The following is a 15,377-nucleotide window of genomic DNA, read 5'->3' on the forward strand; positions in this document are numbered from 1 at the left end:
GTCTCCCATACCAGGGCCTTCCCCCTACCCAGGGGTCCATGGTGGATTCTAGAAGCAGTGTAGCTTGGCAGAAAGGGCATGGGCTCTGCAGTCATATAGTCCTGGGTTCTATTTTCATCTTGGCTACTTACTGGCTGAATGACCTTGGACAAGTCACTTTACCTCTCTGTGCCTCAATGTCCTTATCCGGAAAAGGGGATTTTACATCCTACGCTGCAGAATTCCTTTAGAAGACATAGGCATATGTTCTGCCTGGCATGTAGTAGGAGCTGAGCAGGTGAGTTTGCTTCCTTCTCTCCAATCTTGAAGAGCCTTAATTATATAAAGAGGGCAGTCCCCCATTGTCAAGCATCTAAATAGCCTGTCTTTAATGGCACATGAAATGTTAATGGAGAAAAATAGCCCACCTCTAGGAGTGATGGTGGCTCCATTGGGCATCTGGAGATCATTCCAGATGCAGAGGACAAGAGGACAGTGTGTGGGTCCAGGACCCAGACTCTATGACCAGACTGCCCGGCTTCCATCTCAGCTCTACCACTGACCAGCTGGGTAATCCAGTGCAAGCTGCTTAACCTCTCATGCCCCAGTTATCCACACCTGTAAATTGAGAATATTAATGGTGCCTCCCCAACAGGGTCGTTGTAAGGATTCTGCAAATGTATCCATGTCAATCTCCTAGAACAGCACGTGGCACATAGAAAGTGCTCAGTTAAGTGCTGGGTGCTGTTATAAAGGCATGGATTTTGGAATCAGCCAGACATGTGGTCAAACCCCAACTCTGCCATTCCCAGCTATGTGACTTTGTGCAAGTATCTTCTTTATCTCTCTAAGGCAGCTTTCTCATATATTTGGGGGAGAGGGTTGGGGAGATTGAGTGATATCATGCATGTTCACACACTTAGCACAATGCTTTAAATAATAGCCTGTTAATAGTGAGCTTTCAAGCACTATCATAGGTCATGATTTGGGGCCACAGGGTTTGAAGGAGGCTCTAAATGCCTAAGATCAATGTTAGGATGCTTCTGAGGCTATTCCTGCCCCCAGCCTCCTCATCCTTTGTGGGGAAGAGTAAGGTCAGGAGGGCCAGAAATGCAGGGAGTCAGACCAAGGTTCTAGCGCTGCCAGTCCCACTAACTGGCTGTGTGACCTAACCCTCTCTGGTCCTCAGTTTTCTCAGAGGGAAATGAAGCAGATGTTTGATACAGCCTGCCTCCCTCCTCCTTCCCCAGGCAGGAAGAACTGCCCTACCTCTCGGTGCCCCCTGCCTTTGGGGCATCCATCTGTCCTCCTACCTGCCACTTTTCAAAAACCAAGATTGCTACTTCCTAGCTGTGTGACTGGGCAAGTTACTTACAATCTCTATGCCTGTTTCCTCTTCTTAAAAGTGAGGGTACTGGGAGGTACTAGTACCAATCTCATTGGAATTCATGGGGATTAAGATCTAATGCGTGTAAAGCTCTACAATAGTGCCTGGCACAGAGGAGATGCTAATAAGAGTTGGCTGCTGTTACTGCTGTTATTTCCACCGGAGTGAGTCTCTGAGGATTGTCCTTGGCTCCCTTCAGCAAGCCTGGTTCATGGTTCCTTTACTGCCTCCTCTCAGGGTCTGCCCTGTCTTGGATGTACCTCTGGAGGGCCCCCGGCCCAGCCTTCAGCTCCCAGGGGCAAGAGACCCAAGTCTGGGGCCTCCCAGAGGCCAGTTCTGACACCCACGCATGGCAGGAGAGAAGCCAGGGGTGAAGGATGAAGCAAGGGGTGAAGGATGAAGGGTCTCTCTCCCACCCTGCCCTTGCCTTTCAAACTCTTAGGGCTGGTCCTCCAACTTGTCCATGCTGCACTTGACCATTACCGCCTCCCTTCACCTAAGAGGATCCCCACAGAGGAAAGCTGATGGGGACAGTAACAAGACACATCCTCCTGCTTCTCTGCTCAGAAGCCTGCTGTGGCTCCCCAGGTCCCTCCAGGAAAACTCCAGAGTCCTCACAATGGCCTCAGGCCCTCCTGCAGGGTCCTAACCTTACTTGAGTCAAGACCTAAGTTGGGGGAAGCGTATGGGCCCTTCTCAGAATAATGTTTTTAATTGAATAAAATAAAATGCATAGGATTTTTAGATTAGAACGAAAACCAATCGTATTGAAGTATGGCGTTATATAATAATATTTACGTTTCTGTATTAACCCCTTATATAACACGGTCTGGTGGCTGGTCTCATAACAACTGTCATGTTGGAGTCGTGATGAATGCGCATGATATTTTGAGGCAACTGCAACAACTGTGAAGTGATGAAAATATCTGATTGCTAGTGGTGACAATATTGCAGGCACTGCTAAACGCTACCCTACTTTATCGCCTACATTCATAATTGAAGAAAATGCTAACTGTCAGTTTGAGATTACTGAAAATAAACATGTAATTTTCCCATTCTAGTTCAAGGAGTCTCTGAATTAATTCATGGACCCCTTGGCCTGGGAGTGTGAATTAAAAGATCCTATGTACAACCCGGCCAGGTGTGGTGGCTCACACCTGTAATCCCAGCACTGTGGGAGGCCAAGGCAGGCAGATCATCTGATGTCAGGAGTTCAAGACCAGTCTGGCCAACAGGTGAAACCCTGTCTCTCCTAAAAATATAGGCTGCGTGTGGTGACTCACGCCTGTAATCCCAGCACTTTGGGAAGCCAAGGCGGGCGGATCACCTGAGGTTAGGAGTTTGAGACCAGCCTGACCAACATGGTGAAATCCCGTCTCTACTAAAAATACCAAAATTAGCTGGGCATGGTGGTGCGCATCTGTGATCCCAGCTACTCGGGAGGCTGAGACAAGAGAATCGCTTGAACCCGGGAGGCGGAGGTTGCAGTCAGCTGAGATTGCACCACTGCAGTCCAGCCTGGGTAACAAGAGTGAAACTCCAGCTCAAAACAAACAAACAAACAAAAAACAAAAATTAGCCAGGTATGGTGGCACATGCCTGTAGTCCCAGCTGCTTGGGAGGCTGAGGCAGGAAAATTGCTTGAACCCGGGAGGCGGAGGTTGCAGTGAGCTAATATTGCACCACTGAACTCCAGCCTGGACAACAGAATAAGACCCTGTCTCAAAAAAAAAAAAGATCCTGTGTGCAACCCTTTCTGCTTCTACCCTCCTTGTCTATTCCTGACTGCCCTGCCCCAGACACACTGGCTTCCTTGCTGTCTTTTGAGTATGTCCAACATGCTTAGAGCCTTAGCACTGGCTGTTCCCTCTGGCTGAAGCTCTCTTCCCCAGGTCCCGGTGTGGACCACTCCCTCACTTCCTTCAAGCCTTTGCTCAAGTGCCACCTTCTTGAGACGCCTGCCCTAATAGACCACCTTAATTAAAATTGCTACCTTTCTCCCCTGATACCCTGGTACCCAGATTCCCCTTCCCTGCTCTATTTTCTCTTTTTTCGGAAGCACTCACCATCTTTTGACAGACCAAATTGCTTATCATCTGCCTGCCCCCACTAACATGTCAGTTCCCTGAGAGCAGGGATCATCGTTTTGTTCACTGCTGAGTTTCCAACAAGACCTGGCACATAGTAGGCAGGCAATAAACAAGTGGTGAAAAGTGATGGATTTGCAAGCTGTAAGGTGTTATGTTAAAAAGCCATTTGACCCTGTAAATCTAAAACTGCTCTAAAAATAAGACCTATTAATTTTTTTTAAAAAAAGAATTTGAAATAAGCTGAGGTCAGAGATGCTAAGTGTCTTTTACAAAGTCACACCACAACTACATGACTAGGCAGAGACACCAACCCAGCCCATCACATAAACAAGGGCCTGGGTGAGGAGCAGCAGAGCCTGACCATGACAACGAGGCACTGTGGGTGATTTTCAGGCACCCACAGGGAAGCTCGTTTACCCAGAGATGGTTGATGTCTGATCACACTAAGTGATGACCACCTAGCTCTTGTCCAGCCTTCAGGGGGCAGAGATGGCAGATGGCCTTGGTAGCTGAATGCCCTTCCCTTAGGCTTGGCTTCCTCTCTGGGTCCCCCTCCTCCACAGGGTGACACATGGCTGTGGCCTGTAGCTCTGCTAAAGGTAAAAGTCTCCTTGGCTGCCTGCCAGGGTGACCCCAAAGCAGCGCCAAGCAGGATTATCAGGCCTCTAAAGATAGTCCCCTCCCCAAATAGCAGCCCTATCTGACAGCTTCAAGGGAGACCCAGGGCAGGTCATGGGAGCGGCCCCTGGAGGCAGGTGCCCTGCCAAGATGGAAGGCCAACCGTCTGGCCCTACCAAGGGCAAAGGCCTGGTTTGGGCTGTTTCCACCCATTCGGAGGTCCCACCCTGGCCTGGAGGATGGAGGGCCAGGTAAAGACAAGAGACGGGGGCTCTCTGCTCCAGCCAAACTCCAGTCTCCACTACTCTGGGCTTCTCCAGGGCACAGGTCGCCTATGAGCTCAAATATACACATGCATACATGCTCCCACGCATGCACACTCACACTGACACAGGCACACACATGGCACACACTCATATGTGCACACATGGGCACTCTCACATCCACACTCACACAGTCCTTGAATACTCACACTTACTCATACACTTATCCATGCACACCCACACTCACGCACACGCAGACACGCACACACATTTGCTCACTCATACACACGCACTCACACACTCAGACCCAAACAGATGCTGCCCCCGGGCTGCTCACTCTCTGCAACAGTTTTTCCCCCTCTCTCAGACAGAATCAGAAGCTCTCTCCCACTGCCGAGGAGGGAGGCACAGCCAGCCCTGTCTCCTGCCTCCTGCGAGGTTGTGAATGTAGCAGTGTCGGCTTGCAGCAGGGCTGCGGGGCACTCCGTGAACACTGAATCCAGCCCCCTTGTTTTGTTGATGAGAAAAGGGAGGCTCAGAAAGGGGCAGCGATAGCTCTAAGGTCACACAGCATTGCTATGGCATATCCAAGATGAGGACTTGAGTCCCTGCCTCCTAGCTCAGGGTCTCTACCTGCACCATGCGCCCCACCTATAGGACCTGCTCTTGACTAATGGAGCAAAGAAGTCTGTGAATGAATGTTGAGTGTTTCAGGGTAAGTTACCTTTCCCTTCCCATGATCCACTAAACAGGAAGAGGTGTTTATGTTCACTGTGAGGGTGGGGCATGAAGTACTCTAGGACTCACCAGGGTGTGTGTGTGGTGTGTGTGTGTAATAAGTGATGCTAGAACTCATATATTAAGCTTCTATGCTGGGGCTGTCTCCACAACACCCCACTTCAACCTCACACTTGCATTCCTCACTTCACAGAAGCTAGAAATCAGAAAGAGCAAGTGACTTGCTCAAGGTCACAGAGCAAATAAGCAGTAGAGCTTATTCCAAGTCAAAGTCTGTCTGCCTCCAAAACCTGCCCTCATACCAGCAGCTAAGACACATTATCGCTACTGTGTTCCAGGCACCATTCCACAGGGACTAATGCACTTAATCCTCACAACAGGCCTCCGAGGCAATTACTATAGGACTTCCACTGGATAAGAGGAGAAACTGAGGCACAAAGAAGTAAAGTTGGCCAGGCATGGTGGCTCACGCCTGTAATCCCAGCACTTTGGGGGGTCAAGGCAGGTAGCTCGCTTGAGGTCAGGAGTTCAAGACCAGCCTGGCCAATATGGTGACACCCCATCTATACTAAAAATACAAAAATTAGCCAGGTGTGGTGGCACTCTCCTGTAATCCCAGCTTCTCGGGAGGCTGAGGCAGGAGAACTGCTTGAACCCAGGAGGCAGAGGTTGCAGTGAGCTAAGATTGCACCATTGCACTCCAGCCAGAGCAACAGAGGGAGACTCTGTCTCAAAAAAAAAAAAAAAAAAAAAAAAAAAAAAGTGAGGCTACTTGTAAAGCCAAGTCATCTAGCAAATAAGTGTAAAGCTGGGATTTGAACCGACGCCATGCAGGTTCTGCCCATGACGCCACTTAACTTGTGTCAAGTTCTGGATGCTTAACTTGTTCCAAGAACCACCATCTCAGCTGTGGGTGGAGACACTGATACTCAAGGGGAATGGGCCTTTCCTCTTTTGGGGATACCCTCCCACTCCCCTGGACCAGAGTGGAAGGTGGGGAGGAAAGCGTAAGAATGGGGCCACTTGCCATCTTGCCAGTGGATCTTGGACAAGTCCATCCTTCCTTCTGAGTCTCAGTCCACAGGCAGGGGGCAATAGGACTAGGTGATCTCTAACCGTCTTCTAGCTCAGAAATATTGGGCTGGGTCAGGAGCATGCCCCAGCCTCAAGGCTCTCTGGCAGCTTCTACTAGCTCAAGTGTTTGTCTGGGACCCCCTAGAAACGTAAAGACTCAGGAAGGGGCAGGCCCAGAACTCCCTGGAAGGAGCTCTCAGGGCAGAGAGCACTGGTTTGGGAGTCAAGAACCTTGCTTCCAGTTTTAAGTCTGCTGCTGAATTGCTTTGTGACTTTGGGTAGAATACTTGCCCTCTCTGGGCTTTAGTTTTCTCATCAAAAAAAATCTACCCCGCTGTAGGGGCTATTGTGAGTTTCCAACCAGGCAACCAGATGAGAAGGTGTTTGGGGGAAATAAAGGGCTCGACTAATGTTGGCAAATTACTTTTCCCCTCACTTAGTATCCCAAATAATTTGAGGAATTTAGCTATTGATTATGATAATGATAAGAGTTTCTGGCCAGGCACGGTGGCTAACACCTGTAATCCCAGCAGTTTGGGAGGCCGAGGTGGCCAGATCACTTGAGGGCAGGAGTTCAAGACTAGCCTGACCAACATGGGAAAACCCTGTCCCTACTAAAAATACAAAAATTAGCTGGGCGTAGGGGTGGGAGCCTGTAGTCTCAGCTACTCGGGAGGCTGAGGCAGGAGAATCGCTTGAGCCCAGGAGGCAGAGGTTGCCGAGAGCTGAGATTGTGCCACTGCACTCCAGCCTGGGCAATAGAGCGAGACTGTGTCTCAAAAAACGAAAAAAACAAACAAACAAAAAAGAGTTTCTGTGAATTTCCTGGCCAGATCCACTCCTGGGGCCAGGCTGAGTGTTCAACTGTGATAACGATGATCACGAATTGAGTGCCAAGCATTTGTCCCAGACACTGGGTTGGTACTGTCAATACTCTCATTTTTAAAATAAGGAAACTGAGGCTCAGAAAGTTTAAGGACTTTGCCCACATTCACACAGCCAGGAATCCTATCCAGGTGTGTCCAGCTGTCAAATCCAGCCCCTTAGCCACCGGGCCGCACTGCCCTTTGTCCCCCAAGCAGAACTGCGTTCCTCCCTCCACCAGGCACCTGCCCCTGGGAGATATCCCCCCAAACCCAGGTGCCCAAGAACGGGCTGAAAGCAATTGTGTCCCCTCCTGTGTGTGACCTCTGACCTCCCTCCCCACACACCCCCGCCCCACCTGGGCAGAGTGTCCCCTGTGTTCGCCCGCCTTCCCCGCTCTGACCCTGGCGCCTGCAGGTGCGGCTGGTGATCGCCGAGAAGGGCCTGGTGTGCGAGGAGCGGGACGTGAGCCTGCCGCAGAGCGAGCACAAGGAGCCGTGGTTCATGCGGCTCAACCTGGGCGAGGAGGTGCCCGTCATCATCCACCGCGACAACATCATCAGTGACTATGACCAGATCATTGACTATGTGGAGCGCACCTTCACAGGAGGTACGGCTGCCTCCCCACCCAGGGGCCCACTCCATACCACAGATCCCCAGGGGCCCCCACAGGCTCAGACAGGGTCCCAGAACTTTGGGAAGCCTGGGAAATTCACTGGAGCCATGGGCAAGTCCCAGTCTCCCCAAAAAGGATCCACAGAGCCACAGGCAGGGTTCAGATGCCCCCAAGAGTCCCAGAGCCACAGGCATGGCTACTGATCCATAAGGACCCCAGAGACCTCCCCCTCCTCTGGTACTGTAAGGGCACAACCCAGACACCACCCCCACCAGGAGTGGTGGGGCTATAGCCCTTTCCCCCGAGCTCTGGAGTCACAGGCACGGCCCCTTCAGCATGAGTGGCTCCAGACCACCCTCTAGGTCCCCACAGACAGGGTCCAGATCTCCCAGGGGTTCCAGAGCAAGGGCAGGGCCCAGCTCCCTCTGAAATATAGAATCCCTAGAAACCCGTAGGAACCTGAAGACATGGTCCCAAATACCCCAGAACCCTGAGACAGGGGAGGTCCCAGACACCCCAGAACCCTGCAGATAGGGGAGGGCCCAGGTACCCCAGAACCCCGTGGATAGGGGTGGGCCCAGGCACTCCACAACCCCGCAGACAGGGGAGCTCCCAGACACCCCAAAACCCCGCAGATAGGGGAGGGTCCTGATACCCCAAAACCCGGCAGACAAGGGAGCGCCCAGATACCCCAGAACCTCACAGAGCCCCCCATCCTCTCCCCACTCAGGCCCTCATCAGGCTCAGGAACTCACTGCCCATTACAGAGGCTCAGACAGACATTGGGAGGGCATCAGGGCCCAGACATGCACTGTTTTAAAAGAATGTGAATTGGTTGCCAACGTTTAAAAGTCAAGGGGACCCAAGCACTGAACACCCAGGTTGCAGCTTCTCTTAAATCCCGCAACACTGGGGCCTAGGCGCTCGCCAGGCAGCAAGTCTGGAGCTGAGAGGCGCTAACCCTCAGGGACGGCTTGGCAGAGCCCAGTGAGGAGAGATGACCGCACCACCATTAGGACCCCTGTCTGCCAGCAGCCAAGCCCGAGCGTGGGTGGCCCGGGGCCTCTGGGCAGACACATCTTGGGGCTCAGGGATGCCGGGGGCAGGTGGCCGGGGCAGATGCCCCTCTGGCTGCCCTGCCCAGCCCCTGGCGGTGCCCACAGAGCACGTGGTGGCCCTGATGCCCGAGGTGGGCAGCCCACAGCATGCGCGGGTGCTGCAGTACCGGGAGCTGCTGGACGCGCTGCCCATGGACGCCTACACACACGGCTGCATCCTGCACCCCGAGCTCACCACCGACTCCATGATTCCCAAGTACGCCACGGCGGAGATCCGCAGTGAGTGCAGGGGCGGCGAGACGGCCCCTCCGCTTCCCCCATTCCCTGCCACTCCTTTCTTCCAAAGGAAGTCCTCCCCCTCCCAGGCCTTTCTCTGTCCTCCCCTTCCTCCTCCTTCTCTCCCTCTTGCGTTCTCCGTTTGTCCCTGCCTCTCTCTGAGTGCTCGGGGTTGGTTTCTGACTCTGCTGATCTCTCTCTCTCACTCTTGCTCTTTCTCTCTGTGCCTCTTGCTTGCCATCCCCTTCACCTCCGACTTCCCAGCCTTCCATCGCATTCACCCAGTTTATAACAGAATATGTCTCTCTTCCTGTCTGCCAGTCTCACACCCATCCCCCTCCCCTGCCCCCTACTCTTGTCCTGCCCTCCCACACAGAGACTATGTGGCTGTTTGACCCCACAAGGTTTGTTCTCCCCGCACGAGTTTCAGCCTTAGATAGTCAGGGCTGTGCTCGGTGGCCAAGGGCACTGAGTGACCTCAGGGTTAGGATTACCAAGGAAGGCTGCCCAGATGTGACAAGGCCCCCAGTGGGGTCTCGGATTGAAGGTCACCCATGAGCATGTCCTGTACTAATGGCCAGCCTGGACATGCTCACAGCCTGTCCTTTTGTATCTGACACCCAGTGAATGGATGTTGGGTTAAATCAGATAATCCCTCAGCAACTGTTTACAGACTACGATCTAGGCTTTGAACAAACACCATGGGGTCCTACAGCCAAAAGACACCTGAAGATTCTCAGGAGATAATAGGTGCTCAGTAAATGGTCATGTCATCCTCCTCAAAGGAACGTGGCTAATGTTCAAAGGCAGGGTTGAGGCGGTGTTGTCCCTTGTCCCTGTCCCTTGAGAACCACTGTCATTGAACAAGACTCAGAATATTTTTTTTCTTCTTTTCTTTTTTTTTTTTGTGAGACAGGGTCTCCCACTCTCATCCAGGCTGGAGTACAGTGGCACAATCTTGACTCATTGCAACCTCCTCCTCCCAGTCTCAAGTGATTCTCCCACCTCAGCCTCCCAAGTAGCTGGGACCACAGGCACATGCTGCCACGCCTGGCTAATTGTTTTGTATTTTTGGTAGAGATGAGGTTTTGCCATATTGCCCATGCTGGTCTTGAACTCCTGACCTCAAGTGATCTGCCCGCCTTAACCTCCCAAAGTGCTGGAATTACAGGCATGAGCCACTGTATGTGACCAAGACTCAGGATTGACCTATACATCTGGCTCCCAGCGACAGCCCCCTCAACAACATTTATGAGGCCCTGGGCAGGGGACTGGGGACAAACAGAAATAGATACAGCTTCTGCCATCCCAGGGTCAAGTTCCATGGAAGAAAAGACAAGTCACCAGGCAATTACAGTGCAGGACTAAGTGAGTTTGAACAAGCTCTCAGGAGGGCAGCCTGGCGCTCTATGTCAAACATGAAAAAGCCCACATCTTGGAGATTACCCTGCAGTTACACTTGAACACATGCACCAAGAAGTATGAGCAAAGGTATTCACTGCAGCGTAGTTGGCAAGAGCAAGAATATTGCTGGAAATAACCCAGCTGTCACGAATTGGGAACTGGGTAAATAAGTTATGGGTACTTCCATACAATGGAATACTGTGCAGATGTTTTTAAAAATTAATAGGTGTATGGAATGCTCCCTAAGATACATTAGTGAGTGGAAAAAAGTGAAGGGCAAAAAAAGAAAAAAAAAACATCTAGTGTGCTATCATTAGTACTCAGAAGGGGGTTAAATGGACACACAGGTGCTTGCACTGCAAGGAGTATTTCTGGAAGGATACACAGAAGCTGCCAATAGTTTGTGTCTTTGGGGAGTAGAACTAAGAGACTGCAGCTGCAGAGGACAGAAATTTACTTTTAGAGTGCATTCTTCAATATTGTTTGAATTTCAACAATATACATGTATAACCTGCTCAAAAATAAATTCATTTAAAAATAATTAATCTGGTGCCCATCAGTGTTATGAGCAGGAGATCGGGGAGGTTGTGGACATACACGATGTCCACCCCAGCCTCTGAGCCACAGAAGCCTTCCAAAATGCAGCAGCGACCGAGGATGTGTAGCAGGTAGAAGGGGAGGAAGAGGGAGAATTCTTTCACATTCTGGAGTAGGACAGGGTGTGTTGTGTTTTTGGGGAATGGAGGAAGTTCAGGGTGGTGCAAGTGTAACCCAAGGTGGGGTGGAAATGGTCGTGGTGCGTGTCTGGGGACAAGGGTCTGGCAGAATTTGAATTTTGTCCAAAGAGCAGTGGAGACACGGTGATGGGAAGTGATGTGGTCAGATCTGCATTTTATGAAGAGCTCTCCTCTGAGGGAAGAATGAACGGGGCAGGCCCTGGCTGTTGGTAGGCAGGGGCCTGGCCGAGGGCTGGAGGCAGTCCCCAAGGGCTTCTGGGAGTTGGGGGCACTCCCTCAATCTTGCCCTGAGCCAGAGCAGACCCAGCCCACTCCCTCCCTCCCCCTCATTCTCTGAGGAGGCAGAGAGGATCTCAGGACTCCAGTCCAGCTGGGCGATGAGGGGTGGGAGGTCCCAGAGTGCAGAAGGAGTAGAAGCCAGCCTGCAGCGACCCCTTAATCAGTCTCAGATCTTCTCTTGGGCTGGCCTGCCCTCCTGGAGTCTAAAGCCAGCCACATGGGCAGCACGGGTGACAGGCAAGAAAGAAGATGCTGTCCTTGACCTTCACATTCATAAAACATCAATGAGACTTAATATAGCCCTGAAGCTGAATGATCTGGGAGTGTGTTTACTGGGATTTGTGTCAGGACAGGAGATGGGGCAGTGGGTGGTGAAATCTCAGAGGACAGAAGCTAAACAACCTAAGTCACTAATTCATTTCATTCATTCATTCAACACTCACTGAGCTCCTGCTCTGTGCCAGGCCTGTGCTGGGTTTTAAGGGAACAAAGATGAATCTGACATACTGACGTAGCCACTTCTCTCCAGAAGCTCAAGTGTTAGAGGGAGATATACACATTCAGCGATAACTACGTTAGCACTAAAATCTCCACGTCCAGCAAGCAGGCAGGTGGTGGACTGCACAACTCTGGGAGGGCTCCATAACATACAGCAAGGTTAACGGAGTTGTGACTGGCAGCTCTGATTAGTGTGTTTGCATTCCCTGGCCTAACTCTGTAGGGTGTAAATTGGGGAAGAAAGACATCGAGTGGGCCAACGTCCTAGAGAATCAATCAGGAAGGGCTTCATGGAGGAGGAAATCTTTAGCTGAATCTAGAAGGAGGCTTTCAGGAAAGGAGGATAAGGCTAGTTTAGGAAGAAGTAGTAGTATGAGCAGAAGCCTGGAGGTGTGGAGTGATCTGGCACATTCAGGGAACAGCAAGCATGTAGAGTGGCTGAAATGTACATCTTGGGACAGGAACAGCTGAGGAAACTCAGTGAAAGATGGAGTTGGTGAGAGGGAGGGAAGTGGATCCTGAAGGCTCTTTGAAGGCAAGTTGAGGAACCAGGATGTTATCTGAGGGCAGTGAGGAGCCAGGGATGGGTTTTCAACAGAGAGTGGCATGGTCAAGTGTGTGAAGAAGATATCTCTGGCAGGGGTGGGGAGAAGGGCTCGTAAGGGAGAGAGGAGAGGTGGCAGAGGGTGGGTAAAATCATCCAGGTGAGACATTAATGGGGTCTGAACTAAGAGTCAGTTAAATGGAGGAGGTTAAATGTGAGAAAATATGAGAAAGATGGAGGAGGAAGAATCAACAGGACCTGGGAATGACTTGATGTGGAGTGAGGTAGTGGGAGGAGCTGAGGGCAAATCCAGGAATCTGGCTGGGCTTTGTGTCGGGGACGGGATGCTGCAATTTGGGAAGAATGCAGGGGGAGAAGCAGTGAGGCAGGGAAGATGACCAGGTCTATGGTCGGGTCTATCGGTTTCTGGCATCTACTACTCATCCTCAAGGGTAGAGTCTCCTCCTCCGTGAGATTTCTCATCCCCTTGTGCCCTAGGCAGGCAGCCCCTAGGTCCCTCTGCCTTGCGTTCATTCTTCCCTACAGATTAATCATGCTGTACCATAGAGTTTACTTTTATTTTTTTAAATGTGTATTTTATAATATTGCTGAAGTGTATTATTTATTTATCTTGCCTTTTTTTAGAGAAGGGGTCTCACTCTGTCACCTAGGCTGGAGTGCAGTGGTGCAATCATAGCTCACTGCAGCCTCGACCTCCCAGGCTCAAGCGATCCTCCTGCCTCAACCTCCTGAGTAGCTGGGACTATGGTGTGCGCCACTACACCTGGCTAACTTTTTTTTTTTTTAAAGATGGGTTCTTGCTATGTTGCCCAAGCTGGTCTTGAACCCTGGACTCAAGTGATCCTCTCACCACAGCCTCCCAAAGTGTTAGGATTACAGGAGTGAGCCATTGGCTGAGATTTATGTGCCTGTCTCTCCCACCAGCCTGAGCTCAGGGCAGGATGGCATCTCATCCGTCACTATAGCGCAGGCTGCAGTGCTCCCTAAGTGTTGGCTGTTGACAGTATTACTCCTCTGACCAGTGTTTGGATGGGGCCTACTTCAAGTTGTGTAAGGGAAGTGATGGGGGAGCAACCCAGGTGTCAGAGGGATGGGACCTTTCCTATTCTCTCCCCAGGACATTTAGCCAATGCCACCACAGACCTCATGAAACTGGACCATGAAGAGGAGCCCCAGCTCTCCGAGCCCTACCTTTCTAAACAGAAGAAGCTCATGGTGAGTACCTCCAGGCCTGCTGAGTCCCCTTCCCTACCAGCTGCTCCATGGAAATGAACAAGAGGAGAAGCTAAGTAGAAGATAAGCAGTTCTAAGTAGAAGATCAGCTGATGATATGAAATGGAAAAGCCCCTGGCTTGCTTTTCCAATCCTGTCCCCTGCCATTTACTAGCTGTTAGACCTTGGGTAAGCCACTGCTGCCCTGGGGCCTCAGTTTCCTCATGTGTTAGGTTGTGTCTTTAAAAGCAGAGCATTGGCCAGGCATGGTGGCTCACTCCTGTAATCCCAGCCCTTTGGGAGGCCGAGGTGAGGGATCACTTGAGGTCAGGAGTCCGAGACCAGCCTGGCCAACATGGTGAAACCCCGTCTCTACTAAAAACACAAAAATTAGCCAGGCATCATGGCAGGCACCTGTAGTCCCAGCTACTCAGGAGGCTGAGGCAGGAGAATTGCCTGAATCTGGGAGGCAGAGGTTGCAGTGAGCTGAGATCGGGCCATTACACTCTAGCCTGGGCAACAGAGTAAGACTCTGTCTCAAATAATAATAATTACAATAAATATATAAATAAATAAAAATAAATGCAGAGCACTGAACAGGGGTTCTTGGGAAAAGGAGGTATTGAAGGATTGCTCTGAGGGGGACCTCAGAGGGATGGGAGGGATAAGGAAGAGGAAGCAGCTAAGCCTCATTTGATTCCACAGGAATCTCTGGAGCACAAATGGCACCACAAAGGTGATCAACCTTGAAGTAAGGGGCCAGTCTTTTATCCCCTCATATCAGTGGGACATTGGCTACAGATTATTGGAGGGAGGGTGAGGGCAGGTAACCTCCCAAGTATTTGTGGGCAATGCAGCTCCTTATTGGCTGAGAGAAGGGGCAACTGTGAGCCACTAGCAACCAGCCCTCCCAGCATCGGGGTATAAGAATGTACCAGGGATCTAGGCAGGACAGTCAAGCTCACAGGACTGTTGTAGGCACCAGATGAGGGTGCTTCAAAACAGGGGGGCATCCTATACACTTGGGGGGTATTTGGAGGCTGGGTTTGCAGAAGTTTAGCAAAGCTCCTTCCATCCCTGAACATCCTGACTCTATTGAGGCCAACTCAGCTTCTCTTGGCCCTGTCCTGCCCCCAGGCCAAGATCTTGGAGCACGATGATGTGAGCTACCTGAAGAAGATCCTTGGGGAGCTGGCCATGGTGCTGGACCAGATCGAGGCCGAGCTGGAGAAGAGGAAGCTGGAGAACGAGGGTGGGTGCCAGCCCTGGGGGAGGTGGGGGCTGCAGCCCACCTAGCCTACTCTGCCCCTGCCCAGTCTCAGCCTCTTTTTTCCCTAAAGGTCTCAGAGGACCTCACCAGGTGGTTAGGAGGATGGGCTATGGAGTCAGACTAAGGTTCAAGTCATAACTTGGCCACTTCCTAGCTGAGTAACTGTGCTCAGGTTCTCCCTTCTCTGAACTTCAGTTTCCCATCTATAAAATGGGGATAATAGTAGGACCTGCCTCAAAGAGCTGTTGAGACATTGTGTGAAATAATACATGTAGAGTGCTTAGATTAGGGCTTAGCACATAGTAGGTGTTTAATAAAGGTAGGTGAAGATGATGATGAGAGTAGTGATGGCCACTACCCGCCACACCATCCCACTTTCCCTGCCCAAGAATGCATTATGGCTCCTTCGTGCTCCAGCCAGACATCCAAGCTCACCCAGACTCTCCTTG

At 51.3% G+C, this 15,377-nt stretch overlaps 2 protein-coding genes across 5 annotated transcripts in view; one reads left to right on the plus strand and one right to left on the minus strand.

Moving 5' to 3' along the window:
• OSER1 (oxidative stress responsive serine rich 1) overlaps window positions 1-15,377 on the minus strand; it is a 104,129-nt gene that overhangs the window by 47,340 nt on the left and 41,412 nt on the right. The window lies entirely within an intron of this gene.
• Window positions 1-15,377, plus strand: part of GDAP1L1 (ganglioside induced differentiation associated protein 1 like 1) — a 32,290-nt gene that overhangs the window by 2,684 nt on the left and 14,229 nt on the right. For 2 of the 3 annotated variants that reach the window (XM_045362998.1, XM_045362997.1), the window contains exons 2-5: window positions 7,431-7,623; window positions 8,793-8,966; window positions 13,564-13,661; window positions 14,796-14,910. In XM_045362998.1, coding sequence (XP_045218933.1) covers window positions 7,518-7,623; window positions 8,793-8,966; window positions 13,564-13,661; window positions 14,796-14,910 — 493 coding nt within the window. In that variant the 5' untranslated portion in view covers window positions 7,431-7,517. The remainder of the gene's footprint in view (window positions 1-7,430; window positions 7,624-8,792; window positions 8,967-13,563; window positions 13,662-14,795; window positions 14,911-15,377) is intronic. The other variant, XM_074005389.1, reaches the window with a different exon arrangement.

This window comes from Macaca fascicularis, chromosome 10, assembly GCF_037993035.2.
Source record: "Macaca fascicularis isolate 582-1 chromosome 10, T2T-MFA8v1.1".
Lineage (NCBI taxonomy): Eukaryota > Metazoa > Chordata > Mammalia > Primates > Cercopithecidae > Macaca > Macaca fascicularis.